General features: G+C 42.5%; 1 protein-coding gene across 1 annotated transcript; it reads left to right on the plus strand.

The window, feature by feature from the left end:
* The first annotated feature begins 237 nt into the window (after nucleotides 1–237).
* SLITRK2 (SLIT and NTRK like family member 2) lies at nucleotides 238–4,103 on the plus strand. The gene is made up of 2 exons (XM_082771188.1): nucleotides 238–358; nucleotides 805–4,103. The coding sequence occupies exon 2, from the start codon at nucleotides 848–850 to the stop codon at nucleotides 3,419–3,421; it is 2,574 nt and encodes an 857-aa protein (XP_082627314.1). The 5' UTR covers nucleotides 238–358; nucleotides 805–847; the 3' UTR covers nucleotides 3,422–4,103.
* The last annotated feature ends 18,419 nt before the right edge of the window (nucleotides 4,104–22,522 follow it).

Here is a 22,522-nt window from a genome sequence, read left to right on the forward strand (position 1 = left end):
GAAGAAACGTGTCCCCCCCGCCCCCGGCGTGACGTCAGCGCGGCTCCGTGCGGGGCAGCCGGCAAAAGCCCCGCGCCGCGCCGCGCCCCGCGCACACCGCCCCGCTCCCGCAGCGCCGCCGCCGCTCCGAGCCCCCTGCCCTGCCCGGCACGGCACAGCTCGGCTCCGCTCCACGCCGAGCCACGGCACGGCACCGCCTCGCCGGGCTCCTCCCGAGGCGTGAGGCGGGCGATGCCTCTCGCCGCCGGGCGCCTGGCTCCCGGGGCGCGGCGGCGCTCGGCGGCTGCCCCTGCTGCAGCCCCTCCAGCCCCTGCTGCCCCTACATCCTCTGCAGCCCCCTCGGGCGCCCCGAGAGCAGGTAGGTGGGAGCGGGGGGATGCTGCGGGGTGCGGGGAGCCGCGAAGGGTTCGGCTCGGAGGAGCCCTGCTGCCGGCAAGGGGGTAGGGATGGTTTTTTTCTGCCTCCCCCGGTTGAAAACAGCGGTAGCGGCACGGAGCTGGGGAGCGGGGGCTGCCCCGGACCGCTCTGCTGGCGGCAGCCCCCGGGGAGGTGGTGGCGGAGGGGCCGGGGGGGGGGGGCAGCGCCGGGATGCCGGTGCCCGGAGCTCCCCGAAGGGCTGCCCCCAGCACAGCTCGGCCGGCACTTCCCCGGGGTGGGGGGGAGGATTTCGGAGTTTGGCAAGTCGCTGCCTTGCCGCCCCCTCCGCCCCCAGCCTGGCGACCTGCTCTGCCCGCCGCTTGCGGTCTCTGCTCCTGGCCGTTTTCATTGGGGGTTTCTTCTTTCTCTCCTCACCTGCCTCAAAAGGTTTGACTGTAGGTACTGAAGCGGGGATCGACGGCGCATAAAGATGCTGAAGGGTGTTTGGTTGCTCAGTTTGTTAACAGTGGCTGGGATCTCGCAGACAGAGAGTCGCAAACCTGCCAAAGACATTTGCAGCAAGAGCCGCTGCCCTTGCGAGGAGAAGGAGAACGTGCTTAATATTAATTGTGAAAACAAAGGATTTACAACCGTCAGCCTCCTGCTGCCGCCGCCGTCCAAGATCTACCAGCTCTTCCTCAACGGGAACGCGCTGACCCGCCTGTTCCCCAATGAGTTCGTCAACTACTCCAATGCCGTGACCCTCCACCTGGGCAACAACGACATGCAGGAGATCCGCACGGGGGCCTTCAGCGGGCTCCGCACCCTCAAGAGGCTGCACCTCAATAACAACAAGCTGGAAGTGCTGAAGGAGGACACGTTCCTGGGCTTGGAGAGCCTGGAGTACCTGCAAGCCGACTACAACTACATCAGTGCCATCGAAGCTGGGGCCTTCAGCAAGCTGAACAAGCTCAAAGTGTTGATTCTCAATGACAACCTCCTGCTGTCCCTGCCCAGCAATGTCTTCCGCTTCGTGCTCCTCACCCACCTGGACCTGCGGGGCAACCGGCTGAAGATGATGCCTTTTGCTGGTGTGCTGGAGCACATTGGAGGCATCATGGAGATCCAGCTCGAAGAAAACCCTTGGAACTGCACCTGCGACTTGCTGCCACTCAAGGCCTGGCTAGACACCATCACTGTCTTCGTGGGTGAGATAGTCTGCGAAACACCTTTCAGGCTGCACGGGAAAGATGTGACCCAGCTCACCAGGCAAGATCTCTGCCCGAGGAAAAGCTCCAGTGATTCAAACCAGAAGGAAAAACACCCTGTCCTCTCAGACCCACATATCTCAAGGCTACTGCCCACAGCTAACTCTGCCATCAATCCCACCAGAGCCCCAAAAGCCAGCCGCCCCCCCAAAACCAGGAACCGCCCCACACCCCGTGTCACTGTGTCAAAAGACAGACAAATATTTGGGCCTATCATGGTTTACCAGACAAAGTCTCCTGTGCCCATCACCTGCCCAGCTGGCTGCATCTGTACTTCACAGAGCTCAGACAACGGCCTAAATGTGAACTGCCAAGAGAAAAAGATAAGTAACATCTCTGATCTCCACCCTAAGCCAACCAGTCCAAAGAAACTTTACCTTACCAGTAACTATCTACAAGTCATTTATAGAACCGATCTTGTAGAGTACAGCTCTCTGGATTTGTTACATCTAGGAAACAACAGAATTGCAGCGATACAAGAAGGTGCCTTTACAAACCTCACAAGTTTACGTAGACTTTATCTTAATGGCAACTACCTTGAGATTCTGTACCCTTCTATGTTTGAAGGGCTACAGAGCCTGCAATATCTCTACCTAGAGTACAATGTCATTAAGGAGATCCTGCCACGTACCTTTGATGCTCTGAGTAATCTTCATCTGTTATTCCTCAACAACAACCTGCTCAGATCCTTGCCCGACAACGTCTTTGGCGGCACTTCCCTCACCAGACTCAACCTCAGAAACAACCATTTCTCACACCTGCCAGTGAGAGGAGTCCTAGACCAGCTCTCGGCTCTAATTCAGATTGACCTCCAGGAGAACCCTTGGGACTGCACGTGTGACATTCTGGGGCTGAGGAACTGGATAGAGCAAGTCACTGACCAGAACAACCACCAGTCAAATCCCCCCGTTGTTATCAACGAAGTCATCTGCGAGTCTCCCACCAAGCACTCTGGAGAGCATCTGAAATTCCTGAGCAAAGAAGCCATCTGCCCAGAGAACCCCAACTTGTCAGACTCTTCTCTCCTGCCCATGAATCAGAACACAGATACCCCCCAGCTCCTCGGTGTCTCACCCAGCTCCTATCCGGAAATACACACGGAAGTTCCACTGTCTGTCTTAATTCTAGGCTTGCTGGTTGTGTTTATCTTGTCAGTCTGTTTTGGGGCAGGCCTGTTTGTCTTTGTCCTTAAGCGCCGGAAGGGGGTGCAAAGCATGCCCAGCAGCGCCAACAACTTAGATATAAGTTCATTTCAGCTCCAGTACGGGTCCTACAACACTGAGACCCATGACAAAACTGAAGGACATGTTTATAACTACATTCCCCCTCCCGTTGGACAGATGTGCCAAAACCCAATCTACATGCAAAAGGAAGGGGATCCAGTTGCCTATTACAGGAATCTCCATGAGTTTAGCTATAGCAACCTAGACCACAAAAAGGAAGATCCCACCAGTCTTGCATTTACAATCAGTGCAGCTGAGTTACTGGAAAAGCAGTCCTCACCTCGGGAACCAGAGCTGCTGTATCAAAATATTGCAGAAAGGGTCAAGGAACTCCCCACCGGAGGATTAGTTCATTATAACTTTTGCACCTTACCCAAAAGGCAGTTTGCCCCTTCATATGAATCAAGACGCCAAAACCAAGACAGGATAAATAAAACTGTTTTATATGGAACTCCCAGGAAATATTTTGCAGAACAATCTAAACCCGAGCATCCTTTACTCCAAGGGAAGCTACAAACAGAACCAGACTACCTCGAAGTTCTGGAAAAACAAACTGCAATCAGTCAGCTGTAAGGGGGGAGGTGGGAGGCAAAGGAAAATTTTTAAATGAGCTCAGCATCAAATTTGATTGATTCTGAGCTCAGTGCTGATGTCATCTGTCGCATTCCCAATGTTTTCACTTTTTAAATTAGAGAGGGAGTAAGAGAGAGAAATGGAACCCTTACAGCATAGCAGGGATATGGTGTTGCTTTTGCAACGCTCCCTTTAAGTTATTTCTATATCTCTCTCCTTTGACCCCTCTGTAGGAACTGCCACTGCAAATGTACGTTTCTGTAATAAATCTTGCGTAATTCTTTTTCAGTTGGAAGGAAATGAGGAAGGGGGTCTTTGGGTTTTTCTGTTGTTTTGTTTGTTTGTTTTTTCTTTTCATTTCAAAGCGGAAACTTAATGTATTCTGTAGAAGATCTCCAAAGATCTTTTTTTTTTTCTGGACTATGACTTTCTTTTGTAAATAATAATATACAGTACTGCTGTTTCAATTACCAAGTATAGCCACTGGGCGTCACTTTTTTGTGTTAAAGTGCCTTTGCACTTTAAGTACATTATTACTTAATTGTTGCTCTTAGCTTTGATAAATTGAACCTATTTTAATGTGTTGTATTTTTGAAATTAAAAAAAAATATGTAAAATAGACCTATATGTCAGCTGCATTAAATCAGAAGGTTTGATTTGTAGGAAAGCTGCCCATCTTTAAATGAATCTAGTTCTAGGACCTTACAAACTGAACTGTAATTTATTGGGGTATTTTTTTTTTCCCTCTGGGTTTGTTCAGAGTGATTCACTGAAATCAACTGGGGGTTTAGCAATGGACTAGAGGTTATCAAATGCCTCAGCTGGGAGTAACAGCTCATTAATAAAAAACGTTTAACACAATATCATAGTGAACTGAACAATTAATGTCCTTAATTCATTGCATTACAGTTCTAACATGGTAATGTTCAGTGGTTTAAGATTATTTTCGTACTTGAGAGAATATTACTCACAGTATTTTATCCATTAAATTGGGTATTTCAGTACATTTTATGACAGTATTTATATCTATAACTTTTTTTTGGACTGAAATTAACATGTCCTTTTCCTGCTAGATACAGCAACTTTTTTTTACAAGCAGGGACACCAGCAGGGGTCATCCCACGCCTCATTACTTTTGTTAACAGGCAAATGAACCAACGCCAAAAGTAAAATTTGAACCAAGGTCTTTTCAAGTCCTCCAAATGAAGGTAGCAGAGATCAGAATGTGCATCATACTAACTTTCAGTAGCCTGAGCTATGTCAAGTTCTCTCTCTGTAAAGCAACAGTAATAGTGCAGTGATTCTAATCTACTAGAGGAAACTTTCTATTAAGTCCATTATCTTAAATTTTGTCAAATGTTGTCAGCTAACTGAATTCACTCAAGATGAGTTTTCGTACGCCCATCAGTGAACATACGTAATATGTATTCTCCTTTCCCATTAACTTAGGCCTGTTTTACTTCAAGATTTACCTTATCAACTTCAATTTGCATTTCCTTCCTGGAGAATATTGAAACCATTTTTATTAACAAGTCAAACTTTATTGAGCCTTATTAGCTTCTAAATAATTTTTAGATGCAAACATTATTGTGTGATTTAAACAAACAGCCCTTATTTACAACAAAACCAGTTTTGTTTTGCCTATTGTAAATCCTTATGCAACTGGGATGGTGATCTGCATATAAAGTAGGCCAGGCTTTTCAATTCCTTATTAAAGCAATTGATGGAGTCTGAAAGAAGCACACTGTTTCCTTTTCATAAATAGGTTACTGCACATAATAATCCTTTATTATCATGCAGAGATTGAAGTGGCCTCTGCTGACTGATTTTTAGAGCTTTACTATAGTTAGTAATACAGTATCTACAACTCTGAGAAATTTTCAGCAATAGCATTTGAGCTATAAATGACTACAATCAATGTTGTTCTAATCAAGACTTTGGCAATAGGAAGTCACTTTATATTTTAGAGCTAAAGGGACTTTTGCATGTGTATTGCCAGATATCTGAGTCATTCAGTAAACTGTCTTCTAATGATTGATGTGACATCTGAGTACACTACTATGCTAACATGTCGATTCTTTATGTTTTGAGTCCATAGCATCTATGGCTGTTCATTAGATCAGGTTTAAAACTGGAGTGCCACAATGAACTACTGAAGAATCAGTCTTCAAAATGGTCTCACTTCAAGAAGGAGGCGAAATGGTATCACTTTAGTTGAACTTGGAACATTTGACCGGAATAGCATCCATCTTTGAGTGAGGTATTTGTCTGAAATCTTCCAGTAGTGACTGTCCTATTATTGCTCCTTTTCCTGGGTGCTTAAAAGCGTTTATTGCTGAAACCCTAAGAAAAGTATAAGGCTTATTTTAAAGTTATTAACTCTTTCCAAGCTTGATTTTAGTATTGTCTGCAAAACTAGTACTGTGTTATATACGGCACTCTAGCAGCTAGGATATTATCTATTACTGTCTAGCAAACCAGAATGAATTACATCTTTTTTTCTCAGAAAAATGCTATTTTTTCCTACAAAAAATGTTTTTCAATTGTAAAGTGTTCACAAACAACAGACAGAGGTATTGGATTCTTTTAGTGACTCTCTCTTATTTACTTTTACTGTTTGAGTCTCAGGCTGTCTTTCATGCTTTCTTTGGTAGCATAGCAATATTTTAGAGGTTGCTGTTGCTTTACATTTCCTTAGCTTTCTTAGTGGAATTTATTTAGTGACTGGATTTTGGTTTGCATCACCAGTACCAACTTAAAAATCATTATAGCTGTGGATCTTTTATGTTTGTTTTTATACCCTCCAGCCGACATCTATTAAACAATTCTTTTCATAGTGTGTATAGGTGAGAGAGATTTTTTTTTTTTCAGTTACACTTAAAGAGATTTGTTTAACAGGGAAAGTGTGTCGGCAGCTTCAGTGTAGAAGCTCTCTACATTTCTTTAGCTGTGCAGCCCTGGAAGCCACTGCTTGTTAGGGGAATGCTGTTTGCCTGAGTAATGGCTTGATAATGAGTCTGAAAAAAAAATTCCTTCAGAGATTCAAGATTTAAGCTGTCAACATTATGTAACCAGGTTAGTGAAATTTATTTTTTTTTTCCCCAGGAAAATGGGATGCAGATATTTTTTTTTTCCTAATTTTTCATTTGTGAGAGTAGATATAATGACCTTTACAGAACAACAGTACAGACAGAAACAGTATTAAAAATATACAGTTATCTCCAGTGCAGATAAGGGACAGTACACTTCCAATGCATTAATTTGTTTTGGGGAAGGTTGTTTTTCTGTGTAGGCATGGAGTTTGGCAAAATATGATCTTAGAAACTGGATTTCAATACATAACTTAAACAGCAAAATGGGGAGAGATGCTAACCTTACAGTACCTGTGCCCAAATTGCCCTGTGTTTCCTAGGCAGACATCTGTCTCCTCAGACAAATCTGTGGTTTTGCTAGTAGTAGAGCACAGCTGGAGGATGACACATTAATTCTGACAAAACAAATGCTGCTTTTTGCAAAAGGGTCTGCATTTTCTACCTTTTCTCAAGTCTGCTGCAGAGCCACTCCAAATGCCCCTTGGTAGTTCTCTTTTTATCAGTCTCCCTCTTCCATCAGATTTCATCCTCTCAAGTTCCAGCATTTGCTTAGTTCTTACCTCACCTCCAATTTCTGTACTTCCCAAGCCCTCACTGTGTAGTGTTCCTACCTCTCCCCTCAAATCTGTCCCCCTGGGCTCTTTCCTTTTCTTCCTCAGCTAGCTGTAGAGGACCTACTTCAGTGTTGAAGGAAATGAATATCCCTGCTCTGCTGAGAGCTCAGCACTTACGTCTTCCCTTAGATATTAAAATTAAAGACTAAAACTCATTGTGGGTCTCTAGAGTCACTAGCAAAAAACAGGCCACACAAAGGTAACTTCTTCCATCCCAAAATACATGGCATGAACTAAGTTCCAGATATGCCTGCTTTTTTCCTGTAACTGTAGAGAGCATACCTGATGAGCACTGGTTAGGTAGCTAATTCCTTCATAGCTGCAGTAAGCCCAGACTGATCATTTTCTACCATTTCCATGTACAACATTTGTGCTCTGCTGGTTATCTGCCAGTCTTTACCCTAAGATATTTCCATTCTGTCTATGAGAAAAATGTTCCCAGTGTAGTTTATAGACTGTGCCAGTCAAAGGCACTGACTTTTTGCAACACATTCTTGTGCTGATAGAGAACTATACAATAGGGTTTGTTTGTTTGCTTGTTTTTTCTTCCCATCAACAGTTGAATGTCTAAAATGAAAATCAAACTTAAGAAAAGTTAGAAGCTGTAATTAGTAATGTCAAGATAAGGGTACCAGCAAGTTAAATTGCCTAAATAAAAGTCTTCTTATATAGGAATACAAATGCCATAATTTTAAACTGCTCATGAGTGAAATGAGATACTGGAAATGTTAATGAAACTTCTTACAGGCTAATCACTGATACAGTTTGTGATTTTTCATATTACTGTTGTTGCAGACAGTAAATGTAATTTAATAGAGAAAATAAACTGTTTCCCAGAGTTCCCTCCCCAAACTGTACAATTCCCTAACCAACAGATAAATTAACTTATGCAGATGATGTGACATTTCTTGTAATTTTCCCTTCATTTTTTCAAAGTATTCTGTAGGAGACGTACAGAAGTTATTCTTTTGTAAGAGGATCATTAAGTCTGTTTGGATTATTGATCTCATAGCTTTTCTGGGCACAAGGCCAATCATTTTGACTAAGGTTTTTAATCCTAGCTAATGAGGGAGGTGGATTAATGAGAAGTTTTTGTTGTTTCTTCTTGTTGGAGGGTTGGTTGGATTTTTTGAAACCATAGATTGACGTGTTTATGAATAGAGATGAATAGATTGTTTTGAATGAAAGAAATGTTGGAGCCGCAATTGGAGATGCAATCATTCTAAAGACCAAACAGACTCAAGTGAGAGCAAAGTCTGAAAAACAAGACATCAAAAGTCAGTTTTCTTCCTGAGATCATAAACACGACGGGCCCCCATTTGAGTACAGCATCAGCTTTTGTTGCATAATATTAGAGATTTAGAGGGATGAAATTAGGTGCCAGATGCACCTCCTTTATCTCTAAAGATGTTCAGGTACTAAAGTGTTTAGAATCTGGTTCTCATCTCTACTTGTTACCCTATTTATGCATGCATCTAAGTTACCACTGGTTACACATTGTGCTTGAAAAAGTAATCAGTGGGAAGTTTGGAAGAGTAAAACTAGTTGCAATATTGCCAAATCTTTTTTTATCTATATTTTTTTAAAATACAGTGAATTAACTATCTGTGTTAATAATGTCGTTTATTATTATTTCTGAGGACATTTGCAAAAACTGACATTTCAGCTGTTCAAATCAATATATATGGCTAGTTAGAAAAAAAGCAACACACAACTTGTTGCTGATTTTAAAATGGAAGCTAGCACTACCATTTAGAAATTCAGAGAACTTGTGTTAGTATTTGCAGTGTAACAGCAATTGCACCAACAACACGTGTCTGCAATAGGACGTCAGGGTTCTTTATGGTGACAGAACAAGTATAGATTTGCGTCTTAGCAACACAGATTTCTTGTATCTTCTTTTCTCACCCTCCACATGAATTGCTCCCGAGAGCCAGAAGTGTTAGGCACCAATTATCTTCTGTGTAGGAGGCAATACAGCCATTTTAAGAATGCTGTCTGCATTGGAAAAGGCACAGCTAATGTATATAGAAACCTGTTGCAGTTATCTCCTCTTGAGATAAGAGCTATTTCCATACAAAAGCTTAGAAAAAAATCCCCTTGGAATCGCTGATAATATGATAGAGTGTATTTTAAGACTTCCTTTCCTTTCCTTTTTTTTTTTTTTTTTCTTTTTCTGAGAGGCAGAGGAGTTGGAGTTGAGGCAGATTTTTCCCATGTTATAAACTTTTTTCATATCTCTAAGTATTTGTTACTGACTTGCTCCATGTGAGTGTCTTACTTGGACGGCTAAAATCCAAAGGAAAAACTGAGAACTGTGCAAAGGCAGTAACTACATAAATTCTGTTCTAATCACAAAAGAACAAACAATATAATACCGAAGTGAGATTGTCACAGGCTTTTAAAGGTTTCAGGCTACAGTGCAATCTGAGCGATTCAGGTGTAAATGCAGAGTACCTTTGTTCACTTTACACTTGAGTGGCCTCAAGTGGAGTCCCCCGGGATTGGCATCAGTGACAAGAATCTCACCTACTACAGGCAGTCACTTAAGTGGGAGCGGGAGAAGAGAGAGAAAACCACTTTTCTTCTTGCACCATCATGTTACATGCCATCTGTGAGTTTTCCAGACTGTCATTCACACAAATCTGAAGTCAGCATACTCCCAGTTTATGCCTAGTATCAGATTTTTAGTAGTTCGAGTACTCCAAGATGTGACCTTCTGGCTTACAGTGTGGCCAACATCTTAACTGCCATCACCTCACCGGCTCCTGGGAGCATGAGGTTTTGTTTGGAAGCTCAAGTTTATCATCAAGTTTATATCTCTGCTAAATCTTAAAACTTGAGTATTTCTTACTGTATTCTCACTATGCAGGACAAGTGGAATATTTTCTTCTAAGTCTGTTTTTCTTTATTTTCTTTCACAAGAAGGCATGTTCCTCAGTACCAAGGCAGCTGGGACTTGAGCCACTCAGAAGAGTTTCAGAAACTCAGTGATCCACTCAAGTGAGCAAAGCTTTACATAAGCTTTACTGCTCTCATCACATCTGCTGTGCTATGCTAAACTCTTCAGAAGTATTCCAACTTGAAACATATACACACTAATAAATATCTATGGAAAACCTTAAAATATCCAGCTAACATGCTTGCTCACAATAGAAAAAAAAAAAAAAAGAGGGGGTGAGAGGTCAGGGAAAGCCTTTCAGATTTTCTGTGCTTTTTCCAAAGGTTTCAGAGGGTCTTATTATGTTTATTCGTAAATCAGAAGGAAATCTAACAGCACTGTTTTGTGGTTGCATAGGTTCTTTTTATGCAAGAAGGGCGTGCAGAGGCGAGTAAAGATTTTAAAAGGAAACTACCACAAAGCTGCAAACTTAAGCACTGATGATTCAAACAGGTTCATGCAAATGCCTATATTTGTGGAACTTCTGAAGGGAAACTGTAAACACATTTGCTAATGGCTGAGGGAACTGGACAGACAATTCTCTTGGACAGCTGAGAAATCCCAGCCTTAAAGTTGTACCAGATTTACTGCAACTCAGACAAAAGCATGGCTCATGTGAATAGACAATAATAGGAGGGGGGGAACGTGTAATGCTCTAATTCACACTTTAATTAGCAGTGTAGTTTTCAATTTGTGTTTTCTCAGACCATATTTACCATCCTGTCTAACTCATAAGCCACTTACCAGAACTGAGTGGCTAATTCTTATTTATTTATGTGGCCTCCTTTTCCATAATGCAATGTTTACAAATTTCTTAGCTGGTGACTTATGTTTGCCATGACTTCTTGTTGTTCTCCACATAATGTGTGGGAATAATTTCCTTGTTGTAGAGTCTAACAGACAATTCATAGTGAATGCCTAAAATTGAGCTACTGTGGACTGTTTTCATCCTATTGTATTTATTTATTTTCTCTAGATAGGCAAGCAGTGGGCCTACTCCCTGGCTGAGAATTTAGAAATGAATGCTCTCCTTCTAGTTCTGCCAGTGACCTTGAACAAGGCATACCTGTGTCCCCATGCTTTAATTTCTGCATCATTAAATGAGTAGGATACTTCTTGCCTTAATCTAGTGAGATTTCCTGATGAATGCTCAGTGTAATAGTTTTTCAAAGCCAGTGCTTATGGCTTTGTAGCTTCATCCAAATACAGTAATACCCTACTGCTTTTCTTCAGCATATGTTATTCTTATCTAAGAATGTGATGTATGCATTTCAGATTTAGTCTGGTTTTCTGTTTTTGCAGTTAAAAAGAGACCATGAACATTACTTTTTACAGGAAAAAGAGATGACATACATGGAATGAAATGAAAAAAAAAAAAAGCTACAGTTTGTTTTTAAGCTTTCGAAAATGCACAGTACCCAATCTCCTAAATTTTCCCACAGATAACGTGAGCTGAATCACATTATCTGTGTTTCTGCTCAATAGCATCCTTTCAGCAATAGTTCTTAACATACCATTTATTTTTGATTCACTTTTTTTTTCTACATGAAATCAGTTTGGCTACTGCAGACATTTTTTACGCTAGCAAGTGAGCCAAAAGAGGCTCTGAATGGCAGACAGCTGCTGAAATAAGAACTTGGCACTCTGGGGAAAGAAAGAAATTCATTCAACTTTCTTTTTATCTCTCTTCCCTGTAGTCTGTAACCTCTCCTTTTTTGTATCCCATAGTTATTGTAATAATTGCACTTTGAATGTAGGATGATGGAATATTTTCAATATTAGAGCCCAGCTACAGACTAAAAAACCCATCTGCTTGTGTTGGGCTCTCCAGCAGGAAAGAGTACCATTTTCCATAGACGGTCATCCATAACATATGTGGACAAGTCACGCATAGCAATCTGAGGATGCTTCCACACAACAGAGAGCTGATTTATAAATCTGTGACTAGGTACTACTAGAATCTGTGGCATTATATCCATTCAATGCAATGGTGTAACAATTTCAGCCTCATCTTTAAATTGACTTTTGATTAAGTTATTAAGTTAAACTTCATTTACTGGCTAGAAATGTTACTCAGGTTTAGGTTTAGATTGTGTGACCATCCAAATTTTAGGCTGGTAAAACTAAGGCTCTCACTTCTCTTGCTTATTGTTGAAATGGGACATGCGAGCACACTGGGACAATTAAGAACAATGTTCTTAATGGGACAATTAAGAACAATGGGACTTTGTTCTTAATTTCTACACTTTAAATCACACTGTGGTGTTTTTTTTTGGCTGGCCATGATAAGTTCTCTGATCCAATGCAGACTTACAGATAATCGGTAGATGTTTAGAGACCAACTTATTATTTAAATTAGGGTATACAGCTCCTCACCTACTGCAAACAGTGTTTAGCTCCATAAACATCCCTGTAATGGTTTATAAAAGCTGAAGATGAAGCCACTTTATTTTGTAGACCTCTTAACCTAAGCAATCAGCATTTATACTGATAAAGAATCAGCACTGTAAGTAATGCAGTAAGGTGTTCACTTTAATTTCACAATTTTAGAATGAACACAACTTGCCGCTGTTTTGGAATTTTTAGTTAGATCTAAAAAAAAAATCTTTCAAAGTTCACACATAGTTTTTTGGGGGATGCAAACAAATAATTTGTGCTCTAAAACTAGTTGATACATTTAGGCATTTGGTGATTTATGAGAACAATCAGTAGTACAAAATACTGAGATAGATCTGGACAGGATGAGTCTATGGGCAGAGGCCAATGGGCAGAGGCCAATGGGATGAGGTTCAACATGGCTAAGTGCTGGGTCCTGCACTTTGGCCACATCAACCCCATGCAGCGCTACAGGCTTGGGGCAGAGTGACGGGAAAGTTGTGCAGAGAAAAAGGATTGGGGGGTGCTCATTGGTGCTCGCCTGAACATGAGCCAGCAGTGTGCCCAGATGGCCAAGAAAGCCAACGGCATCCTGGCTTGGATCAGGAATAATGTAGCCAGCAGGACCAGGGAGCATCGTCCCTGTGCTCAGCTCTGGTGAGGCTGCACCTCGAGTACTGTGTTCAGCTTTGGGCCCCTCACTACAAGAAGGACATTGAGGCCCTCAAATGTGTCCAGAGAAGCCAGTGAAGGGCCTAGAACACAAGTCCTGTGAGGAGCGGCTGAGGGAACTGGGGTTGTTTGGTCTGGAGAAGCAGAGGCTCAGGGGAAACCTTGTTGCTCTCTACAACCACCTGAAAGGAAGCTGTGGGGAGATGACAGCAAGCCTCTTCTCACAGATAACCAGCGACAGGACTCGAGGGAATGGCCTCAAGTTGTATGAGGGGAGGTTTAGGATTGAGTATTAGAAGACATTTCTTCTCAGAATGAGCAGTCAGGCTTTGGAACAGGTTGCCCAAGGAGGTGGTAGTCGCCATCCCTGGGGTTGTTCAAGGAAAGGTTGGACCTGGCACTTAGGGACATGGTTTAATGGGTGGCATTGGTAGGTCAGCCACTAAATCTTGACGGTCTTTTCCAACCTTAATGTTTCTATGATTCTATGATCTTTGTGTTCTCTATTTGGTACTTACAAACAACTCTACCGTACACATTCTGTCCCCTTCAGAGTTTGGACACAACTCCAAACTGTAATCAATGGCAACTGCACTCATAATTGTAAATGTATATTTTTTTATTAAAAAAAAAAAAAAAAAGGAAAATGAAAAAAAAAAAACTAGCTGAAGAGTCTTGGGAAATGCACAAAGTCACACTCAGAAAGTCATGTTTCCCAAGGATGGCCACAGCTGTTCCTTCTTTGCAAACAACACATTGTCTTCATCTAACATATATAACCTTATTATCATGTAAATATTTATGCCGTATTGGAATCAGGCTTGCTCTTTTCACAGTAGATAAGCTTTCTGTATTAATACAGATAACAAAAATCCAATTTCTGAAAATGTTCTGTTATTGTTTCATTTATCCTCTGCTTCCTATTAGTGAACAACTTGTAATTACTTGGTCTTATTCAGACTTCCCAGAGGAAGAACTGAAGTCATATTTCCCACACACTGGGATTCGGATCTTCGAAATTCACTTCTTTCTCTTCTTTTTATTTCCTTTAAATAAAGGAATGTACTAGGGAAAAAGACTCAGCCCACTCTGGAATGATACAAGTGCAAGTCAGGAATAATTGAAAATAGTTTTGATCACCCTTTGAAATCCTAGATTAAGCAGTTTTGCTAACACTCAAAGAAATTCACTGGAACCTTTTGATTTATTGCACAATAGGTAGAAAGCTTCTTTTCTTCTTCTTCAGGCTCTTACCCTGCCAATGGATATTTGTTCTGTAAGCAGCACTGACATGAAAAGTCTGAAGTTGTCCACTTTTCTCCCTGTGACCAACATTCCCTTGGTAAACAGAGCACCATGAGGAAAGCAGTGTTAATCCCCTAAGTTTAGCTTTCTGAAAAAGCCACACTGAAAGCTGTGAAAGCTTTGAGCAAAATTAACAAAACTTTGCAAGACTTGCCAGCATCTTGAGACTTCTGACTAACATACCGGAATACTGGCCATTATATGAGATTCCAATTTAATAACACCCATAAGTTTATTCCAAATTAATAATATGAATGTGGAAAGAACATGGTTCTATACCCTTATCTGAAGTAATTCAGTATAGCAATACGGATTGCAATGTTGATTGCAAAGCTGTTTTTCTGATCTGATTAATTTTGTTTATTAATTGTATTAGTTGAATTGATAAATTTAATTTTGCTGCCTCTAGGCTGAAAAGTCAGGCTGGGTCAGGGCCAGGCTGCTTCTGCAAAAGGAAGTAAGGGACAGAAGTGGAACAGGGACACAGAAGTACAGCCCTAAAGTGAAGGTTATGGCCACCACGAACGTGAGCATTGTCCTCCTAGGAGGGACCCCTTGTTCACATGTAGAGGAAGGCTCCCCCCCCAGCACAACATGCCATCCCACACCCGCAAGTCAGGTTGTGGTGTGCTTTGGTGTAACCAAAGCAGACAGCATGGATCTGGCCTCTTTGCTTCCCCAGGAACTGCCTGCAGGGCATACACTTTCTGGCAGTTGCTCTGGGCTGGTGCATGCCATCCAAAGCTGTTTACATTTTCTTAAACTTGGCTAATTTGATAGTAAATGAAATAGGCTGGTAGAAATCCTAGGGCTAAGGAATTCATTCTGGAGTGCTCTGTGTTTCAGCTGACAGCACCCACAACTCTCCAGTTATCTCCTCCAGAGGGAATACTAGGAGGCTGCCCCTAACCTCCTAAACTTGTTGAACTAATCTGTCATTATTGTTACATGAAAACTTAAAATATAGGTAAGATGTCTTCAGGTAACAAGGGCATGGAGGAAGATAAACATTAAAATGGTTATATAAGAGGAAGTATTTGGTGTTGGAGGCCAAATAGGAATCCAGTGGTAAAGCTGCTAAAATAAGAACTGGCATCACAGACTACAGTGCCTTGAATGGTATGTGTTGCTGCTCTGCCTGACAACAGGTACAGCTGCCACCAGATAGAAAAAAAAAAAAAAAAAAAGAAAAAATAACCCACAGATCAGAAGCTTCCTACAGTTTCCAAAGACTATTTTTTTCATCATTACTCATGCTGAGTTGGAGTTCTCCCAGATTTATCCACTGAAATCAGTCACGCTGTTCACAGAGTACATATAAACATGGGAGGCAAAATCTGGCACTGCCTCCTTTCTAAGGGGCCTGACTGGCCAAACAAATGAGACTCCCCCTTTGCTGCTGCATTTGAAGATACTGGTAGGAATCACCGGGTAAAGCTCTAGTGGGTGAGCACACATTATTCTGATTTCAGTTCCAGCCCCTGGGGAGGAAAATCTGTTGTCAGTGCCATGTTATTCACTTAGTATTGTTTCCCATAGGATGGCAAACATTGGGGACCACTTTAAATAATCTACTCTTCCTCCTCTTGTAATAGGCCAACAGGCAAACGCATGGTACTGTATTCCAGTGGGCTTTGTTTCTTCTTCTGTAAATAACATAATGTTCAGAAATCAACCTATTTTAAAACAGAATAACAAAAAAGATAGAAAAGATAGGGAATGCCGTAGAACTAGCCTTTCGTTTCAAGCCTGAGATAATTTTTTATGCGTCCCAAATTTATGAACAGGACCACTTGGAATAGGAGACTTATGATGATGGGACTCCCTGAGGACCTCAAAATTGAAGAACAGATGAGTCCTGTCTTCTTTATTAACTGTCTCTGTCTCCAAGTGCTTTCTGATAGCACAGGTGACAGAAAGAATACTGCGCTATCGCTGCCCTTGGAATAAAGTGGGTCACATAGGACCATCAATTTTTAAGTAAAGCTGCTCCCTCAGAATCAGCAGTTAGCTTGTTTTTAAAAACTGTGCACTGATCTAGCCTTTAAATGTCCAGTAAACAAATGACAATCTCTACACCAAGCAGGGCAGTACTGTATTCTCTAGTCCAGTGCAGCAAGAAAATAAGGCTCCAGTGATATTAGGAAAGTGTCCTTTAGCAGATGAACTGTAGGCATTATTACTTCCACAAATAGTTCTCTATAATATTTTATTTATTTATTTATTTGCTGTTTGATTTTGTCATTCATGTGCAATTCATGTCATTTAACTTGTAGCTACCTAAGCATGAGGTGTCTTGTCTAGTTAAATCATCTATGTTCTTTTTATAGTTAACAGCAGAAATCAGCCCTACCACGAGTTGATTCATCTCACCCACATCAGCAAATTGTCATTGTCTGCATGCCATTTATGTCTTTGTGAGTTAGTTAAGACTTCTCCTGAGTTAAATTAAGAAATAAAAGTCCTACTGAACAGGAAATATATGAAACCTCCAAAGCAGTTTTTACTTTCTATTTTCAAGTCATAATTATATGGACCTTCAAATCTTTTCTAGAAACATGTGAATTGTCTGTGCTTTAAGGGTAAGGTGTTGCTCTTTTAAGGAGAAGTCAAGGGACAGAAGAAACAAATCTTCTTTTATATAAAATAATTCTTAAGAGTAGGGCATCCAGTTAATGGCATGCAGTTCCCTACACCTCTTTCCTTCATGCCTCAGTCACAAATTCTCAGGGCTCCGTGTGTCCTAAATCTCCTCCACCCACCTCCCTTGAAGACACCTGCCTCAGATAATGCCGCACCACATTCTCTGTGCCCAGACTTCTTCCGTGGTATCTGTTTTTCCAGAACACCTGGTTAATCCCAGAATGCCATAGAGATCCCTGATCCTACAGACAATAGTTTTTTTTTCAGGCGTATGACTCAAGATTTGTAGTCCCTTTAAAACACAAATGCCCTATCCACAAATGAGGTTTTGTAGCAGACAAATTATTCAGTGGCAACACATCAAAATAGCAGGAATATTATATCCTCTCCGTTTATTATAAGCAATGTTTGAATGTATTTACACGAAGGGAAAGATCTAGCATTCTTAAGAGGGGCAGTCTTACACATCTCACATGGACTTGCACATCTCATGTACAGGAGAGGGAGAAAGTCTTCTGGAGTTACTACTGTGGGGGTACTGAAGTGCTTTTGTACTGAATAGATTCCACCGAAAGATCTTCACAGTGATAACTGAGGCAGTGCCAGCCAACCACTGTCTAATGATCTGCTGCCTATCATACCAGTCTCCACTTATAGACAGTGACCTCACTTTGCTATTACTGAGACAAATCACTCCCATCTTTTTACAGGCCTTTTTATAAATGAAAATGCATGGGAGGAAAAAGTAGCATTTTTAAAGGCTTGCTGGTGTCTAAAAGTTGAGCTGAACCACGAACTCTTGGGCAGCCAGTCATAAAATAAATACAGAGGATTTTTAAACTACTACTGCTTCCTTGTTTCTCAAACTCTGAGCAGTTTTCTAAGACATTCCTAAACACCCACTTTACTCCAGAAGTGCTAACAAGAACTATTGAAAATAATGCTCATATGTTGTCACAAATCACATATGCCCAGATAAGTGCCTCAGGTATTAAGGAACACTGATCAGGAAAGGACACACAACCTCCTGTTTCCCTGAGACTGCTGCCCCACCTCATGAGGTGAAACCCAAGTCTCTGAGCAGCTGCAGCCTTTCCAAGACACTCACATGAGGAAAAAGATGGTACTACAGTCACAGCAGTTTGCACTGTATGACTTCTAATCACCCCTTTGTACGAGTCAAGGGAAGATAAACGATCAATTAGCTGAGGACGTCTAGACCACCCCCAAAATAGCCTTGCCTCCATCCACCTCTGACAAGATGTGTAACACAAGGCATAAAACAAAGATTTCCCTTACTGGTCTTTTTAACAGCTCACTCACTGATTCAACACCATTAATCTTTGCTTGGAAGGCCATGGATATTACTTTCTATAGCAAGTAAATAATTTTTTTATTTATTATTATTTTTTTTTTTTGTTATTACTTGCTCTCTGTAATAATAAAAATGCTTATTTTACTCCTCTGTTTTATGCTAAGGAGACAGACAATGCAGGCTGCACTCTTGCTTTAGATCAACCCTTGTCTGCCCATACTTCCCTCTTTTTCCTTTTTTTTTTTTTTTAAATAAAACTAAGTCAGCAATAACTACCTCTCTTAATGCATTAATGTTGGCACTCCAGGAAGAACACATGCATGAATCACCTGATCAAATAGGGCAGTTCTTTCCCGACGGCCATTTTACTGGGGCGTCGCCGCCATTTTGCAGTCACTCGCTGAGGCGATCGGCTCGGCGGCAGGCGCGTTCTGAGGGGCAGGAGTTTTCCCGCCTCGCGGGGGCGGCTGACGAGGCTTGGGGGAGCCAGGAGCGCCCCCCTCTGTGGTACAAAGGCGCAGGCAGGGAAAGCAGGGCCCGGCATGTTTGTGTGCGGGGACGGCCTACTTGAAGAAATGGTGTCAGCCTCCCGAACCTGCCAGGCTGCGGTGCAAGCGTGCCCAGCTGGATGAGCTCTTGAAACAGCTGGCTCAGTTGTGAGAGGCGCTCACCAGGCAGCATAACATTAGGAAATCTGAGCAGGAGACTGATAAATGGTATTATACGCGGTCACAGGTCGATCAGCAGCCCTGCCTTAAGTCCAGGCAAGGAATAGGGAAACAAGCTTGCAGCCCAAAACAAGCACATTTGTAAGACTCATAGCACGAGGGAGAGTGGACCCTCATCTCTGATCAGAGACAGAGGAGGAGTCTTCCCTCTGCCTCTGAAGCGTCCCTGGACAACAGATCAGAGGTTCTAAGGCTCGAGAGGAGACTCTGGGAGAACCAGTACAGATCTCAGAAAGACCGACCACAGGGAACTCAGAAAGGCTGACCAGACAAAGTTGGCCCAGTCTCCCAATGGCATCAAAACCAGTGCCATAAAGAAGGCACAAAGGGTGTTAGTCATTGGAGACTTCTCTCTGAGATGCACTGAGGCTCCCATTTACTGTCCAGACAATCTATCCAGAGAGGTTTGCTGCCTTGTCTGGGGTCCGTATTCATGATACTATGAAGCAGCTAATGAGTCTGGTGGGTCCCAAAGACTACCACCCCTTCCTACTTTTCCAAGTAGGATCAAACGATGTTGTAACAAGGAAACTCCAAAATATCTAAAAGGAATTTATGTTCCTTGAAAAGATGTCAAAGGGATCGGGAGCACAAACAGGGTTCTCCTATGTCCTCCCATTTGGTGACTGGGACCAAGGAAGAAGGAGACAAAGGGGCCGAGTGAATGACTGGCTGAGAGGCTGGTGCCGTGCCCAAGGTTTTGGGTTCTATGACCATGGACGTGCTTTTGGGGAAGCGGGCATGCTGACGCCAGATGGGGCACAGCTGTCCAGGTGGGGCAAGACTGTTCTGTGCAGTAAGCTGTCTAGACTTACCAGGACGACTTTAAACTACATGCGGTGGGGAAAGGGGATGCACTTCCGAGTGAATAAAGCATACCTGAGAACACTATCACTCTAAGTAGCGGCAAGGAAATACTTGTGAATTATCCCAATGCAGTCAGGAAGAATTATGGGTGATCAACCAGTTGTCCAGCTGAAGTGCCTCTACACCAATGCATGCAGCATGGGAAACAAGCAAGAAGAATTAGGATCTATGGTGCAATTAGACAAATATGAGCTGATTGCTATCATGGAAATGTGGGATGGATCACATAACTGGAATATTGGAATAGAGGGCTACAAACTCTTCAGAACTCTTCTGAAGGAATAGACAGGGAAGGGAGGGAGGAAGGGAGGGAGGGAGGAAGGAAGGGAGGGAGGAAGGGAGGGAGGGAGGGAGGAAGGGAGGGAGGGAGGGAGGAAGGGAGGGAGGAAGGGAGGAATTGGTTATGTAGTAGCCAAGCCTCGCTCCATCATAATTGAAAAGTCATGGCAGCTAGGCTAAGTCTCTGGTGACTGGAAAAAGGGAAGCATCACTCCTATTTCTAAAAAGGATAGAAAGGAGAACCTGGGGAACTACAGATCGGTGAGCCTCACCTCTACGCCTGGCAAGATCATGGAAAAGATCCTCCTGGAAGCAATGTTGAGGCACATGCAAGACAAAGAGGTGATCTGAGACAGCATTGCTTCACCAAGGGTAAATCGTGCCTGACCAATCTGGTGGCTTTCTACAATGGAGTGACTGCATCAGTTGAAAAAGGAAGACCGACCAATGTCATCTACATGGACTTCTGCAAGGCCTTTGACACGGACCCACATGACTTCCTGGTCTCCAAGTAGACAGATACAGATTTGATGGGTGGACCATTCAGTGGATAAAGAGCTGGCTTGAAGGTCACACCCAGAGAGTGGTGGTCAATGGCTCTGTGTCCAAGTGGAGGCCAGTGACAAGCGGTGTACCTCAGGGGTCTGTCTTCAGACTGATACTGTTTAATGTCATTATCAACGACATAGACAATGGAATTGAATGCACCCTTAGCAAATTTGTAGATGACACCAAGATAAGTGGTGCAGTTGATACAGCAGAAGGAAGGGATGCCATCCAAACGGACCTGGACAAGCTTAAGAAGTGGGCCTATGTGAACCTAATGAGGTTCAACAAGTCTAAGTACAGGGTGCTGCACCTGGGCTGGGGCAATCCCAGACATGAATCATAGAATCACAGGATCATTAAGGTTGGAAAAGACCTTCAAGATCACGTGGTCCAACCATCACCCCACTATCAATGTCACCCACTAAACCATGTCCCTAAGCACCAAGTCCAACCTTGAACAACGCCGGGGATGGTGACGCCACCACCTCCTTGGGCAACCCATTCCAATGCCTGACTACTCTTTCTGAGAAGAAATGTCTCCTAATTTCCAACCTAAACCTCCCCTGGGAGAAGAGCTCATTGTGAGCAGCCATGCAGAGAAGGACTTTGGGGTTCTGGTGGATGAAAAGCTTGTCATGAGTCGGCAGTGTGAGCTTGCAGCCCAGAAGGCCAACTGCATCCTGGGCTGCATTAAAAGAGGAGCGGCCAGCAGGTCGAGGGAGGTGATTGTCCCCCTCTACTCTGCCATTGTTAGGCCCCACTTGGAGTATTGCATCCAGGTCTGGAGCCCCCAGCACAAGAAGGGTATGGAGCTGTTAGAATGGGTCCAGAGGAGGGCTGCAAAGACAATCAAGGGGCTGGAGCACCTCTGCTATGAAGAAAGGCCAAGAGAGCTGGGGCTGTTCAGCCTACAGAAGAGAAGGCTACAAGATGACTGCATTGCGGCCTTTCAGTACTTGAAAGGGATTTATAAAAAAGATGGAGAACAACTTTTTGCTCAATCAGATGTTGACAGGATGAGGGAGAATAGTTTTAAACTAAAAGAGAGGAGATTTAGATTAGAGGTTGAGAGGAAATTCTTCACTCAGGGTGGTGAGGCACTGAACAGATTGCCCAGAGATGTAGTGGATGCCCCATCCCTGGAGGTGTTCAAGACCAGGTTAGATAAGGCCCTCAGCAACTTGACGTAATGGGTGGCGTCCTTGCCTGTGGTAGGGGGGTTGGAACTATATGATCTTTGAGGTCCCTTCCAACCCGAGCCATTCTATGATTCTATGATCCACACAATAAGTGCATAATTCTGAGACTATCCAGAAGAACTGTAAGGAAGGTAAATATTTCCCTAAGGAAATTTTAAATGAAAAACAAAAAACAAAAAACAAAAACAAACAAACAAACAAAAAAACAACAAAAAAAAACCTTTACCAAAGTAAATTTGGTAAATGAGCAAAAATGCAAGTTACTCATTTCCTTCTATAGCAAGAGTATCAAACTGATAAGTAACTTAAAACAGATCTTTAAAAGTCATATAAATAAGTCATATTAATAATAGAATTATTCCCTTCTTTGCAAAAAGGGTAAGTGTATTTTTCACAATTCATTAGATTCCATCAGCTAGTATTTAGCTCGAGACTCCCAGGTAGAAAGAGCTATTGAAGAGTAAAGTACGCATTGTTAATGTTGATCATTGTTATATGATACCCTTCACTTTTGACTATAA

Source organism: Aythya marila (assembly GCF_965140915.1).
Source record: "Aythya marila genome assembly, chromosome: 13".
NCBI classification, from domain to species: domain Eukaryota; kingdom Metazoa; phylum Chordata; class Aves; order Anseriformes; family Anatidae; genus Aythya; species Aythya marila.

Bases quoted from the DNA above. Each gene is read 5' to 3' on its own strand.
- SLITRK2 (XM_082771188.1), top strand. From the start codon at position 848: ATGCTGAAGGGTGTTTGGTTGCTCAGTTTGTTAACAGTGGCTGGGATC.